Source organism: Geotrypetes seraphini, chromosome 10 (genome assembly GCF_902459505.1).
Source record: "Geotrypetes seraphini chromosome 10, aGeoSer1.1, whole genome shotgun sequence".
Lineage (NCBI taxonomy): Eukaryota > Metazoa > Chordata > Amphibia > Gymnophiona > Dermophiidae > Geotrypetes > Geotrypetes seraphini.
The window spans coordinates 26,375,273-26,391,227 of record NC_047093.1 but is presented as its reverse complement, the minus strand read 5'-3'; the positions used below and the strand labels follow the sequence as shown (position 1 = coordinate 26,391,227).

The 15,955-nt window shown below is 50.0% G+C and overlaps 1 protein-coding gene across 3 annotated transcripts in view; it reads left to right on the top strand.

The window, feature by feature from the left end:
• Positions 1–15,955, top strand: part of MYCBPAP (MYCBP associated protein) — a 118,768-nt gene that overhangs the window by 58,724 nt on the left and 44,089 nt on the right. For all 3 annotated transcript variants that reach the window (XM_033960156.1, XM_033960155.1, XM_033960154.1), the window contains exons 11-12: positions 6,714–6,906; positions 14,985–15,172. In XM_033960156.1, coding sequence (XP_033816047.1) covers positions 6,714–6,906; positions 14,985–15,172 — 381 coding nt within the window. The remainder of the gene's footprint in view (positions 1–6,713; positions 6,907–14,984; positions 15,173–15,955) is intronic.

Sequence of the window (15,955 nt, the reverse complement as noted above, 5' to 3'; positions counted from 1 at the left end):
AGCAGAAGGCTGCACCTGAATATGTGGGGGGGGAGGTTGAACCCAAATTAAGGGGGTATAACAACCACTGTCAATGTTATTTCAACAATGGCAATATTCAGAGCAATCTGGATAACATAGGTCAGCAAAAAAAGAATTAGAGCAGAAAGATCATGGGCACCCTCCTCCCCAGCTCTCTCAAGGTCTTTCTCCAGCTCTGGCTCCATTTCATGCAGTGGTAAGTGCAGGATTAACCCTAGACAGGTGTGGGGTTCAAGGCAAATCAGCCAGAGAGGGACCTCTTGAGGCTTGGGGAGGAAGGCGCCCATGGGTCTCTCTGCCATCCATAGTTATTTGAACACTGGCGCTGAATATCGTCAGTCTCTGGATAACTCCCGGCTGTGCCCAGACTGTTCCAGCACTATCAGTACGGTATTCAGCAGCATTAATCCAGATAGTGTCGTTAAATCCAAGCTTGGTCCCAGTCAGCAGGACTTATCTGGATGGCAGGTGTTGCTCCCAGGATAAGTCCTTTTAAATACTAGACCCTGAGGATCTGAGCACCAGCTTCTCTTTTTGTCTTCTCTTTCCTCTCATTCAGTATCATGTTTTATCCCAGGACAAGCAGGCAGCATATTCTTGACTGATGACGGGTGACGGCACCGACGGAGCCCCGGTACGGACAATTTTAGAATGATTGCACTCTAAGAACTTTAGAAAGTTCTAGCTAGGCCGCACCGCGCGTGCGCGAGTGCCTTCCCGCCCGACAGAGGCGCGCGGTCCCCAGTTAGTTTTCCTAATTCCGCGGAGCTAAGAAGACGCATGTTTCCAACGGCTGTTGGAAGTTTTTTTCTATTTCACTTGCCTTCCCGCTCGCGCGTAATTTTCTCTTCATATTTTATTTCTTTCCTTCTTTTTTACCTTTTGTGTAAAAAAAAAAAAAAAAAAATTCTTATTTTTCATTTTTTTTGTCGAATCTGACCCGGCGGGGCCTGTTGGCACCATCGAAGCCTCGGGGTTCGATTTTGCTACAGCAGTATTTCCCTTCATGCCCCCGTCACCGGGTTTCAAAAAGTGTCAGCGGTGTGCACGCCCTATCTCCCTTTCCGACCCACACAAGTGGTGCCTCCAGTGTCTGGGTCCGGACCATAGGGCTGAAACCTGCACCCGCTGTAGTTCTTTACAAAAAAGAACTTTAAAAAATAGACAAATTCAGCAGCGGATCCTTTTCGGTACCGCTATGGAAGTTGCACCGGTATCGACGTCGACGACTTCCTCCAAATCGACTCCGACTACCTCGGCACCGCCAGATCCATCGTCGGTGTCGACTCCTGTAGGTAAGCCGGCTAAGAAGCCTTCCCCTACTGTTCTAGGCCAGCCAGTCGAGCATGCAGTGAGCCAAGTCCTGCAGACTGAGCGCCGGCCCCGTAAACGCTCCGCTCCCATTGAAGTCTCGGCCTCTTCATCGGCATCGACTTCATCCGAGCGTCGAGCGGCACCGAAGGTACCGAGCAAGAAAAAACCGGTACCGGTGCCATCGGGACCAACGTTGGATGAGCGCATTGCCTCTATCCTCCAGGTCCAGCTTAAGCAGCAACTCCAACAGTTGCTCCCGGCTCTATTGTCTCCGAACCTTCCAGTGTCGGTACCGACTGAGCCTTCGGTGCCGTCTGTCGAACAGCCTCTGTTATTGGCATCGACTGTTTCGGCACCACAAAAATCTTTGTCCATGCCTGTTCTGTCAGCAGAACCAAAACGGCGTGCTACTCCTACGGGGTCGGAACCGGTACTGTTCTCTGAACCCCGTACCGTACTACATTCCCCTGGTACCGTCTCCACTCGGTCTGGTAAATCGGTACGCAAGACTAAACATACTGATACATCGACTCCACTTTCCCAGGGCCGTTTACAATCGGTACGGGACCCTGACTTGTGGGACGATTCGGATGATCCCCTCGGTACCGAGGAGGATTACACATCTGATGAGGAGGAACCATCGGTGCAGGATACTACTGCTAAGCCAGAGCACTCCTCCTTCACAAAATTTTTAAAGGAGATGTCAGACACCCTGTCTATTCCTTTAGAGTCTGACTCTAAAAAATCCAAGGCATTTTTGGATGCCTTGGATTTTGACCAACCTCCTAAAGAGTTTTTAAAGTTACCCCTCCATGACATCTTGAGGGAAACTTTTTATAAGAATCTTGAAACTCCTTTGACAATCCCAGGAGCCCCAAGAAAACTAGAATCCCTATATAAAGTGATTCCAATCCCTGGATTTGACAAACCCCAACTTCCCCATGAATCCCTGTTGGTAGAGTCAACCCTAAAGAAGACTGCAGGAGCCAGTATGTATGCCTCTGTCCCTCCTGGTAGGGAAGGAAAGGCCATGGACAAATTTGGAAAGCGTCTTTACCAAAATGCCATGCTAGCCAACCGTTCAAGTAATTACGCTTTCCACTTCTCGTTTTACCTGAAGCACCTCATTCAACAGGTGACCTCTTTTCAAAAGTATATTCCGGACCGTAAACTTCCTGCTTTTCAGCAATGTACCTCTAGTCTTCTGCAACTCAGGAAGTTTATGGTCCGTTCTATTTATGATACTTTTGAACTGACATCTCGAGCTACTGCTATCTCTGTAGCAATGAGAAGGTTGGCATGGCTACGGGCCTCAGAACTGGACGTAAACCATCAGGACCGGCTTGCCAATGCTCCTTGCCTAGGGGATGAGCTGTTTGGGGAGTCCATGGATACCACCACACAAAAGCTCTCCGCCCATGAAACTAGATGGGACACCTTGTTGAAAAACAAGAAGAAACCTCCTCCTCCTCGTCCATTCAGGCAACAACCTTCATATCAAAGGAGGTTTTCTGCTCGACCGGCTCAGCCTCATCCTCCTCAACCTCGCAGACAGCGTCAGCAGCTACAACAGGCTCGTCAACAACAGCAGCCTGCTGTCAAACCGGCTACTCTACCTAAGTCGACACAGCCCTTTTGACTCCTTTCTCCAGGACATTGCCAGTCTTCCTCCCTCGTGTCCTCTACCTCAGCCCATAGGAGGTCGACTACAAGTTTTTCTATCTCGATGGGAAGCAATCACCTCCGACCAGTGGGTACTTGCTATCATCGCCCACGGCTACTCCCTAAATTTTCAGACTCCTCCACCTGTAAGTCTGCCAAAAGAGTCTGCTTCCACCAAGGCTCAGTCCCTCCTCCTCGCTCAGGAGGTTCACTCCCTCCTTCTTCTCAATGCCATCGAACCAGTTCCTCTGGACCAGCAAGGCCTGGGATTTTACTCCCGGTACTTTCTTGTACCCAAAAAGACCGGAGATCTCAGACCAATATTAGATCTCAGAGATCTCAACAAATGTCTGGTCAAGGAGAAGTTCAAGATGTTATCTCTTGCCACCCTATACCCTCTTCTCTCTCAGGAAGACTGGCTATGTTCCCTCGATCTCAAGGAGGCGTATACTCACATTCCAATTCATCTGATGTCCAGACAATATCTTCGCTTTCTTGTCAACCAACATCATTACCAATACAAGGTGCTACCCTTCGGCCTAGCCTCCTCGCCCAGGGTATTCACCAAATGTCTGATTGTGGTCGCAGCTTATCTCCGCTCCCACAACTTTCAAGTCTTCCCTTACCTGGACGACTGACTCATCAAGGCTCCTTCTCCTCAGTCCGTTCACAAAGCCACGGATCAGACCATTTACTTCCTTCGACTGTTGGGGTTCGAAATCAATCTACCCAAGTCGCACCTCATTCCAACTCAGCGACTTCAATTCATTGGAGCCATTCTGGACACTGTTCAGATGAGGGCTTTTCTTCCTCCAAACCGCCTTCACACCATCCTTCATCTCTGTCAGCAGGTGTTCCATCAACCTTCCATCTCTGCGAATCACATGATGGTGCTCTTGGGACACATGGCCTCCACAGTACATGTCACTCCCTTCGCACGTCTCCACCTGCGTACTCCTCAATGGACCCTAGCGACTCAGTGGTCACAAGCGACGGATCCTTGTTCACGACACATATCTGTGACCTCGTCTCTTCGTCAGTCGCTTCTTTGGTGGTTGAAATCATCAAATCTGTCCAGAGGTCTACTGTTCCATCTACCTCCTCATCAACTGGTCATCACCACGGATTCCTCCCCCTATGCATGGGGAGCTCACTTGAACGAGTTCCAAACTCAGGGATTTTGGACCACACAGGAAAAGAAACACCACATCAATTTCCTGGAACTCAGAGCGATGTTTTACGCCCTCAAAGCTTTCCAACATCTCCTGTTTCCTCAGGTTCTTCTCATTTGCACAGACAACCAAGTTGCAATGTACTACATCAACAAACAGGGAGGGACGGGATCCCATCCCTTATGTCAGGAAGCTCTAAGGATTTGGACCTGGGCGACTGCTCGTCACTTATTCCTGAAGGCAGTCTACATCCAAGGGGAACAGAATTGCTTAGCAGACAATCTCAGCAGAATTCTTCAACCTCACGAATGGACTCTCGACCCCTCGACTCTCCAGTCCATTTTCTCCCAATGGGGCACACCTCAAGTGGATCTTTTTGCAGCTCCCCACAACCATCAACTGCCCCTGTTTTGCTCCAGACTTTATTCTCCTCACCGTCTGGAACCCGATGCATTTCTCCTGGATTGGACCAATCTCTTCCTTTATGCATTCCCTCCTCTTCCGCTCATGCTGCGCACCTTATTCAAGCTCAAGAGGGAACAAGCCACCATGATTCTCATCGCTCCACGGTGGCCCAGACAGCATTGGTTTTCCCTTCTACTTCAACTCAGTTCCAGGGAACCCATACCTCTTCCTCTGTTTCCTTCACTGCTTACACAGCATCAGCAAACACTGCTTCATCCCAACTTACAGTCTCTGCACCTGACAGCTTGGTATCTCTCGGGCTGACTTCGGCTCACGCTCTCCTTTCTCAGCCTGTCCGTTCTATTATTGATGCCTCCAGGAAACCGTCTACTCTTCAATGTTACCAACAAAAGTGGTCTCGGTTTTCTTCCTGGTGCCTGTTACATCACCATAATCCCATGTCTACAGCAGTAGGACTGGTGTTGGACTATCTGTTGTCCTTATCTGACTCTGGTCTTAAATCCTCTTCGATAAGGGTCCACCTTAGTGCTATTGCAGCTTTTCATGAGCCGATTCATGGAAAACCCCTCTCAGCTCATCCCTTAGTTTCAAGGTTCATGAAGGGCCTTTTCAATGTGAAGCCACCTCTTAAGGCCCCTCCTGTTGTATGGGATCTTAATGTGGTTCTTTCTGCGTTAATGAAGCCTCCTTTCGAGCCTTTGGCCACAACGCATTTTAAATTTCTAACTTGGAAAGTGGTCTTTCTTATAGCTCTCACTTCTGCCAGGAGGGTCAGTGAGCTCCATGCACTGGTGGCTGATCCACCTTTCACTGTTTTTCACCATGATAAGGTCGTTCTCCGTACACATCCAAAATTCCTTCCTAAGGTTGTGTCTGAGTTTCATCTTAACCAATCCATCGTTCTACCTGTTTTTTTCCCAAAGCCTCATTCTAATCCAGGTGAACAGGCTTTGCATACCTTGGATTGTAAACGTGCTCTGGCTTACTATCTTGATCGCACCAAACCTCACAGATCATCTCCTCAACTGTTTTTGTCCTTTGATCCTAACAAGTTGGGTCATCCTGTATCTAAATGCACCCTGTCCAATTGGCTTGCCGCTTGCGTTTCCTTCTGTTATGCTCAGTCGGGCCTGACACTGGAAGGTTCTGTCACAGGCCACAAGATTAGAGCTATGGCAGCGTCTGTAGCTTTCCTCCGTTCCACTCCTATTGAGGAAATCTGCAAGGCTGCTACTTGGTCCTCAGTTCATACTTTTACATCTCACTATTGTCTGGATGCATTCTCCAGACGGGATGGACACTTCGGCCAATCTGTTTTACAAAATTTGTTTTCCTAATGGCCAACCTTCCCTCCATCCCTCTTTTTGTTAGCTTGGAGGTCACCCATCAGTCAAGAATATGCTGCCTGCTTGTCCTGGGATAAAGCACAGTTACTTACCGTAACAGGTGTTATCCAGGGACAGCAGGCAGATATTCTTGCGTCCCACCCACCTCCCCGGGTTGGCTTCTTAGCTGGCTTATCCTAACTGGGGACCGCGCGCCTCTGTCGGGCGGGAAGGCACTCGCGCACGCGCGGTGCGGCCTAGCTAGAACTTTCTAAAGTTCTTAGAGTGCAATCACTCTAAAATTGTCCGTACCGGGGCTCCGTCGGTGCCGTCACCCATCAGTCAAGAATATCTGCCTGCTGTCCCTGGATAACACCTGTTACGGTAAGTAACTGTGCTTTTTCCTCTCCCTTTTCTTCTCATTTAGCTCATCAATTTGCACTCTTGTTTTCTTTTGGTCCGATGTTCAGATTGCAGGAGGCAGGCTGGCTATCTTTAGCGGTCAGCGCTGACCACAGATCTTTAATGCCAGGCCATTTTCAGTGAATATCCAGTTTATTTTTACGTGGTGTAAACTTAACCAGTTAAGGGCCCCCTTTACAAAGCCACTGTGGCAGTGCTGCCGCAGTAAATTCACTGAAGCTCATTCATTTCCTTTGGGCTTCGGTGCATTTACCGCACAAAAGCTTTGTAAAAGGGGCCCTAAATCAATATTCAGTGCCGTCCTGGGATAGGCACGTGGGATCTCTCGTCATGCTTCTGTTTCTACCTTACACTATTTGTCTCATCTTAGGATGAAGTTGGTATCTGTGCGTGGATCACCTTTGAAGTCCTGGCTTTTGAAAGAGCCTTGTCTGTCTTGGAAATAACAAATGATGGAACGACTGCCATTTGGTATGAATGGAGAAGGCTGCCGCACGTTAGCACTCTGGATCAAATTCCAAAATACCACAAGGTTCAACGATTTTACTTCAATATCAGTGCAGGTCTGTGTGCTAGAGATACGTGCACAGGGCTTCTTTTATATTGCCTGCTAGAATTAACCCAGGGTCTTAAAGAATTAAAGAAAGGGCTCCGGCTCTGCATACCCCAGATTTTTACATAGAAAATGCCTCTACGTTCAGTCACCACAGACCCACAATGTGGCACCACATGCCAAACTTGTAGTAATAGCTCAAGCCCCTATAAAATGTGGAAGACACAGGTGACAGAGGCTGAGCTGTCCAGGTACTGTAGGAAAAACTGTAGTTCTTTAGCACTCTCCAGACCAGTAGAGGTTAACTTTACGAATGGGTATATATCTAATCATGACCAGCAGGTGGAGACTGAAAACAAAACTTTGGGACAGTATATCCTAGCCCCTCCTCTCTATTTCCCTCAGTCTTCTTTCAGTCTCCAGCAGGTGTTGAGTGATCTGTACCCATCTCCCTTGGTAGGGCTGTTGGAATTTGTTTAGGGGGTTTATTGTCCCTGTTTTTAGCCGGACGGAGCTTGGGCGGACTCTGTTTGGGGGTTCGTCCGACCTCGGGGGTGTTAAACCCGGCGGGTCACGAGCGGGGTCCCTCCCCCCACTTCCTCCACCTCCCCACATTTTTTTAGAGGAGCCTCAGCAGTAAGCCTTGCCCCCTAAGTCAAGCAAGGCATATTGCTTCGAGAGCCTGTGGAGTCTGTTCTGTAAAAAAAAAAAAAAAAAAATCCTGAGGTAGTGCTGGTCTGAAGGGTTGTTTCCCTTTAAGAAAACTGTATTTTACTGTATTTTTTCATGTAACCAGCACTTTTTTATAGCTAGGTCGCGTATGGAGCAATTGTGCCCTTCTCCGGGGGAGTAGGACACAATTTTAGTCCAGCCGCGAGGCACTCGCGGCCGGCCTGAACTCGGCGGTTTGGGTCGGTGAGGTGGTGGAGCTCCGTCGGCAGCGGCTGCAGGCGCCCAGAGCTCCCCGCCGATGGTGCCTCGCGAGTCGGCTTGGAGCAGTGGGGAAGCCCGGTCTTCCACAACCGCCCACGGAGGGATTCCCCGAAGGATTCCCTCTCAGCTGATTTTTTGACAGCTGATGCCGGCTTGCCTGCTTTAGCGGCTGAGACTATTCAGGTTTCTCAGCCGCTTCAGGCTATGGAGGGAGCTTTTTTGGCGGGAAAACCGCCATCTTCTCTGTCTGGCCCCTCCATTTTGTCTTCCACCTCAGGTGACCTTCCCCCTGTTTTGACTATGCAGGGGCAAGGTTCTGCTGGGTCCCCTGCTGTGGCAGGGAGTCCCTTGGGACCCTCGGGGGGTTTTTCTCCTGAATTTTTCTTTTCTTTATGCAGAGCCTATTTTCAGGCGGCTGGGGGTCCCGGTTGCGCCCAGGGGGTTTCGGGGGGTGGGTTTTCCTCCGCGCTCCCTGCGGCTTTGCCTCTTTCGTCTGGCGTGACGTCCCCTCCGCCGCCTCCCTTGTCCAAGCGTCCGCGGGTGTCGTGGGATGAGAATTTGTGGTCGGAGGAACGGGTCGGTCTGGAGGAGGACCTGGACCCTTCTGAGGAGTTCCAGGACTCTCTGGAGGGGACGGAAGCTGGCGGCGGGTTGTCGGATTTCCCGTTCTCCAGTGACGAGGCGTCCGTGGTGCGCCTTTTTCAGAAAGATGAGCTGCCTGACCTTATTCAGCAGGTTTCTTCGGTTTTGCGTTTTGAGGACGCGCCGCCGGAGACTCCGCGTGTGGGGGACCCCCTGTTACGGGGGATCCGTTCCGTTTCCCGCTCTTTTCCTATGCATCAGGATATTCGGGATATTATTCTGGAGCAGTGGAAAACGCCGGAGACGCCGTTTCGGCTGGCGCGCAGCATGGCTCGCCTGTATCCCATTCCGGAAGGGGATCGGGCTACGTTAGCTTCGCCAGTCGTGGATGCGGTGGTCTCGGCAATTTCCAAGCGGCATACCGTGCCTGTTGAGGGCGGTTCTGCCTTGCGGGACTCTGAGGAGCGCAAATTGGAGAGCATCCTTAAGCAAAATTTTCAGGTCTCTGCCTTTGGGGTCCAGGCGGCTATTTGTGGGGGACTGGTCGCTCGCGCCGTGTTTCGGTGGGCGGAGCTGGTCTTGGATCGAGAGTCTGACGACTGGTCTCTGGTGGATCAGGAGGTAGCGAAGATTGAGATGGCGGCCTCATTCCTCTCAGATGCTCTATATGACTTGGTGCGGATCTCGGCTAAGTCTATGGCTTTTGGCGTGGCCGCAAGGCGTGTGTTGTGGCTGCGCGCTTGGGCGGCGGATGCTGCGTCCAAAGCTAAGCTTACTAAATTTCCCTTTCGGGGGTCGTTTTTGTTTGGAGAGGACTTGGATAATTTGATTCAGACTTTGTCGGACTCGAAAGTTCCCCGTCTGCCGGAGGACCGTGCCCGTCCGGCGTCTCGGGGGGGTGCGGCCCGGGGGCGTTTGCGGGATTTGCGCAAGTATCGCCCTGGGCGTGGGGCTGCTTCTTTCCAGTCTCCGGGATTTTCCCGGGGTCGGTTCTTCCAGCGCATGCAGCCCTTTCGGGGGGCCCGTCGGGGGGCAGGGAATCCCTCCGCCGGTTCCCCCGCTTCCCGTCCTGCACAATGACGCCTTGCCGGCGCCCCCTTTGGTTCCGGTGGGGGCCCGGCTGCGCGAATTTTTCCCCAAATGGGCCGAGATCACGTCCGATCAGTGGGTCCTGGAGGTGGTGCGGGACGGTTATGCCCTGGAGTTCGCCCGCTCTCTGCCGGATTTTTTTCCTCGCTTCTCCATGTCAGACTCCGGGGAAGACGCAGGCTTTTCGCCAGACCCTTCAGCGCTTGCTAGATCTCAGGGCAGTTGTTCCGGTGCCCCCTCCGGAGTGGGGCACGGGCAGGTACTCCATTTACTTTGTGGTGCCCAAGAAGGAGGGGACCTTTCGGCCCATCCTCGATTTGAAAGGGGTCAACAGGGCTCTCAAGATTCCCTCTTTCCGTATGGAAACTCTGCGGTCGGTCATTCTGGCGGTTCAGCCGGGGGAGTTTCTCACTTCTCTCGATCTGACGGAGGCCTACTTGCATGTTCCCATTCGGGCCTCTCATCAGCGTTTCCTGCGCTTTGCGATCTTGGGTCAGCACTTTCAGTTCTGTGCGCTTCCCTTTGGGCTGGCCACGGCTCCTCGGACGTTCACCAAGGTGATGGTGGTCGTCGCGGCAGCCTTGCGGTCGGAGGGCATCCTGGTACACCCCTACCTGGACGACTGGTTAATTCGGGCAAAGTCGTTGCAGGAAAGCTCCCGGGTTACTGCTCGGGTGGTGGAGTTTCTCCGGTCACTGGGCTGGGTGGTCAACCTTTCCAAGAGTCGGTTGGTCCCGGCTCAGCGTCTGGAGTACCTAGGGGTGCTGTTCGACACCTCCTTGGGGAGGGTCTTCCTCCCAGAGGGCCGGGTGAGCAAATTGCAATCTCAGATTCGCCTGCTTTTGGCGTCCCGGTGTCCTCGGGCGCGAGATTTCCTCCGGGTCTTGGGGTCGATGGCGGCGTCCCTGGACGTGGTGAGGTGGGCGCGGGCCCACATGCGTCCTCTCCAGTATGCTCTGCTCCGGAGGTGGTCTCCCCAGAGGCACGGGATGGATGTTCCGGTCCTCCTGCGAGGCTTGGCGCGCTGCAGTCTGCGTTGGTGGCTCCAGACCCCTCACCTAGTTCAGGGGGTGGGTCTGGATCTCCCGCAGTGGACGGTGCTCCTGACGGATGCGAGTCTCCTGGGTTGGGGGGCTCAGTGTTTGGGTCACTCAGCTCAGGGCACCTGGTCCGCGGAGGAGGCCGCCTGGTCGATCAACGTGTTGGAGACCAGAGCGGTCCGTCTGGCGCTGTTGATTTTCCACTCCCTGTTGCTGGGCAAGTCGGTCAGAGTGCTGTCGGACAATGCCACGGCGGTGGCTTAGGTCAATCGTCAGGGGGGCTCCAAGAGCACTCAGGTGGCGCAGGAGGCGGCTCTGCTCATGGTTTGGGCGGAATCCCATCTGCTGGACCTCTCGGCCTCTCATATAGCCCGAGTAGAAAATGTTCAGGCAGACTTCCTCAGTCGTCACTTTCTAGATCCAGGAGAGTGGTGTCTCGGCGCCGAGGCGTTTCAGTTGATAGTGCAGGCTTGGGGGCAGCCCCTGATGGACCTGATGGCCACGGGTGGCAACGCCAAAGTGCCCCGCTTCTTCAGTCGTCGCAGGGACGGTCTGGCCGAGGGTCTGGATGCTCTGGTCCAGCAGTGGCCAACGGAGGGGCTGTTGTATGTGTTCCCTCCTTGGCCGCTGGTGGGCAGAGTGCTTCTTCGCATTGTTCACCATCCGGGTTTGGTGGTGCTGGTGGCGCCGGATTGGCCTCGCCGTCCGTGGTATGCGGATCTGGTGAGGCACCTGGTAGCGGATCCTCTTCCTCTGCCTCTCTCGGACGACCTTCTGATGCAGGGTCCCATTCCCATGTTCGACCCGTCTCCCTTCTGTCTTACGGCGTGGCTCTTGAAAGGGGTCGCCTTAGCAAGAAGGGATATTCAGACAAGGTGATCTCTACACTGTTGGGGTCCCGGAGGCTTTCTACCTCTCGGGCTTATGTGCGGGTTTGGCGTCTCTTTGAGGAATGGTGTCGGGCGCGGGGAGTGACCTCTTTTCGCGCTTATCTGCCTAACATTCTGGAGTTCTTGCAGGATGGCCTGGATAGAGGCCTGGCTTGGTCTTCTCTCCGGGTTCATCTTGCGGCCCTGTCGGCCTTTCGAGGGTTGGTGTCAGGTCAGCGTTTATCGGCTCTTCCTGATGTGATTCGGTTTTTGCGGGCGGCCAAGTTGCTTAGGCCTCCCCTACGGCCCTCGGTTCCCTCTTGGGATCTTAATCTGGTTCTCTCTGTTTTGGTGCGTCCGCCTTTCGAGCCCTTGGACGACTGTTCTTTGAAGGACCTTACTTTGAAGGCGGTCTTTTTGGTGGCCATTACTTCTGCTAGGCGTGTTTCTGAGCTGCAGGCTTTCTCTTGTAGGGCTCCCTTCTTGGAGTTTTCTAGGGAGCGGGTCGTCTTGCGGCCTGTTCCTTCCTTTCTGCCGAAGGTTGTTTCTCCTTTTCATGTCAATCAATCGGTGGTTCTCCCGGTCTTGGGTGGTCGGGAGGGCTCTTCTGAGCAACGGCAGCTGCGCAAGTTGGATGTCGGTCGGGTCCTTCGCTCTTATGTGCAGCGGACCCAGGAATTCCGGAAGTCCGATCATCTCTTTGTCCTCCTGGCGGGTCCTCGTCGGGGAGCGGGCGCTTCTAAGGCTACTATTGCGCGCTGGATCAAGGAGACGATTGCTTCCACTTATCTTCTGAAACAGCAGCCTGTTCCGGAGTTTCTCAAGGCTCATTCCACTCGGGGTCAGGCAGCTTCTTGGGCTGAGTCGTCGCTCGTGCCTCCAGTGGATATTTGTAAGGCTGCGGTTTGGTCCTCCTTGCATTCCTTTGTTCGTCATTATCGGGTTGATGTGCAGGCGCGTCGGGACGCGGTGTTCGGTGAGCGTGTACTGGTATCGGCCCTTCGGGGGTCCCGCCCGTGAGAGGGACTGCTTTGGTACGTCCCATTCGTAATGTTAACCTCTACTGGTCTGGAGAGTGCTAAAGAAGGAGAAATTAGGTTCTTACCTGCTAATTTACTTTCTTTTAGCTTCTCCAGACCAGTAGAGGTCCCCACCCTGTCTGTTGTTGTTGTTGTTGGGGCTGTTGCGCGGGCAGTTTTTGGTTTTTGCTGCGGGTTCTAGTATTTTTCTAGGGCCGGGGAGAATTGAAGAACAGCGGCTGTGGCTCGGCTGGCTTAGCTGGCGAGCTGTGGGGACATTCTTCCTTCGGGAATTTCTCCTCTGCATTTTCCAACAGCATTTTGGGTATGTTATTTGTTACTCCTTTTGGAGTATTGTTTTTTCTCTCTGTTGTTTTCCAGTTCTTGGTTCTGCTTGGCTATTCGGCAGACTGAGGGAAATAGAGAGGAGGGGCTAGGATATACTGTCCCAAAGTTTTGTTTTCAGTCTCCACCTGCTGGTCATGATTAGATATATACCCATTCGTAAAGTTAACCTCTACTGGTCTGGAGAAGCTAAAAGAAAGTAAATTAGCAGGTAAGAACCTAATTTCTCCTTTTAATTTAGTGATTTGAATATGCCGGTTTGGGGAATTTTTTTTTTTTTTAATCTTTATTCATTTTTAAATCTTACATCAAGTGAAATATAAATAATACAACAATTTTCAGAAATCACTTGTGAAATACAATCATATATTCTTATGAAATAAAAAATAGATACCCCCCTATTATCAATATTCCCATGACCATATAATACATTTTTCCCCCCACCCTAACCCAAATATAAACTAACCATGTGCTTAAGATATCTGATCATTAGAGTAAGTAATCAATGGTCCCCATATATTTTTAAAAGAATTAAATTTTCCTTGTTGTAACGCTATCATCTTTTCCATCTTGTATATGTGACAAATTGAATTCCACCAAAATGTATAATTTAACTTAGTATAATCTTTCCAACTTTGAGTAATTTGTTGCATGGCGACCCCTGTCAATATTAGTAATATAGTATCATAAGAGAGTCCGACATGGTTTTCTAATAATTTATAATTTGCATCGGAGATCCTGCATATTAAGATTCTCAAAGCCAGATATTGATCTTTGTATTTTGCACAGTCCAGGAGGAAATGCATTTTTGCTTCTCTTTCTCCAGTATTGTACTGCAGGCAGAGTCTAGCTCCCTTGGGTTTCTAGATCAGTTACTGTCTGCACATTTCTGTTTCTAATGTATTGTAGTTTGCTCTGTGTTCACTAAGGTTCTATTCATATTTTTCACATGTGACCAAATTAAGTTATGTTGTGAGCATGTAATTTCTCCATAGAGATAAAGTATGTAGCAGACCAGCTTGTTCTCTTTTCCCAATAAGTTCTGATGCAATATTTGCAATGCTGTCTTTTCATAGTGTCTGTGGCAGTTAATAATACAAGAGTTGCCATACTGGGACAGACTGAAGGTCCGTCAAGCCCAGTATCCTGTTTCCAACAGTGGCCAACCCAAGTCACTGGCAAGATCCCAAGGAGAAAACCAGATTTTATACAGCTTATCCTAGCAATAAGCAGTGGATTTTCCCAAGCCATTTTAATAATGGCTTATGGAATTCTCTTTTAGGAAATTATCCAGACTTTTTAAAAACTCTGCTAAGCTAACTGCTTTCACCACATTCTCTGGCAACAAATTCCAGAGTTTAATTGAGTGAAAAAATATTTTCTCTGTTTTTTAAAAAAAATCTACTACTTAGCTTCATTGCATGTCCCCTAGTCCTAGAATTTTTGGAAAGAGTAAACAAGTGATTCACATCTACCCTTTCCACTCCACTCAGGCCTAGAATCTCAAAAATTTGCGTTAAAATCCAATGGGCCGCTGTCGCAGCCATTATAGTAGCGATTTTAAAAAAGCAAGTTATTCTCCAAAAAACACTCATGCAAATGAGGTTGGCTGAGAGTAGCGAAGGTTCACTAAATTTGCATGTGCCTATCGCTGGTGATAACATTCATTCCTCTTCAAAAGGGCAGGCTTTCCCCTCCCTGGTGCATCCTGGGATGCACCGGGCAGAGGTTTGAGGCTCTGATTGGCCCAGGTTGTTTAAGGCGGGCTCGCACTGCAGGGAAGGCGACAGAGAACAGGGCATGACCGGCTGACATTGTCGGTGAAAGGAAGAGGCTGATACCCCTTCCATGGGAGAGCAGGAGAGTCGGGGCCTGAAAAAAAAAAAAATCCAGCAAAAAACAACAACAAAAAAACAGACATAAAATGCATAAGCAGACCATCTGCAGGGAAAGCAGCAGATGGTTTGCGCATGCGTCAGGATCGCATACTAGCGATCCGTGCGGTCAGAGGAAGGCGTTCCTCCGATCGCCCTCATTTCAGTATTTTGCAGTTGTGAATTGATCGGGCCTGCTAGAATTGGCCCAGATCGGACCCGGAAGTCAGGTTAGTGAATCTAGCCCTAAGTCCAGACTAAACTTTGGAAAATATATCCTTATAAGTACAAGTGTTTACCTGTGTATAATTTTCATCTTTGTCTTTCTCGCCCTCAGGTGTGATTCTGCCAGGGGAGACCATAAATTTTCCCTTCTTGTTTAAATCTCCAAATCCTGGCATTTTCAGTGAGTCATGGCAGTTCTGCACTCACCCCGTGTTACTAGGAGGGGCATCTCTGCAGGTCTCCTTATGGGGTATTGCTTTGTGCGAGGACAAGACCTATGAACTCAGACAAGCTCTCGAGGTGAGATTACCAAGATGCCTGTCTGCAAGAATTTAAAAGCAGAAATGAGCATATCATCTGGTGATTGTAAAGATTTATATTATTTAATATTTTATTTATTTATACTCTGCCTATCAAAAAGATGTAAAAAGGATGGAGTTGGTCCAGAGGAAGGCTACTAAAATGGTGCGTGGTCTTCGTCATAAGGCATATGGGGACAGACTTAAAGATCTCAATCTGTATACTTTGGAGGAAAGGCGGGAGAGGGGAGATATGATAGAGACATTTAAATACCTACATGATGTAAATGCGCATGAGTTGAGTCTCTTTCATTTGAAAGGAAGCTCTGGAATGAGAGGGCATAGGATGAAGTTAAGAGATGATAGGCTCAGGAATAATCTAAGGAAATACTTTTTTACAGAAAGGGTGGTTGATGTGTGGAACAGTCTCCTGGAAGAGGTGGTGGAGACAGAGACTGTGTCTGAATTCAAGAAAGGCACGTAGAAAGAGGAAGAGATAATGGTTACTGTGGATGGGCAGTCTGGATGGACCATTTGGCTTTTATCTGCCATCATGTTTCTATGTTTCTATCTACTAGGCAGATCACAATAAAACATCCTTAAGAAAATTATATAAATACACAATTATAAAATTCAACATAAGAGACAAAAATGAACTGAAGGCCTACTCCCATTATGTCAAAGGATATGCCTCTTAAATTGGGTCATAGTAGCAACAAGTCACAGGTACCCTGGCAAGCAATTCCACAACCAGGGTCCCTCAATTGAAAATACAGCTGCCCTC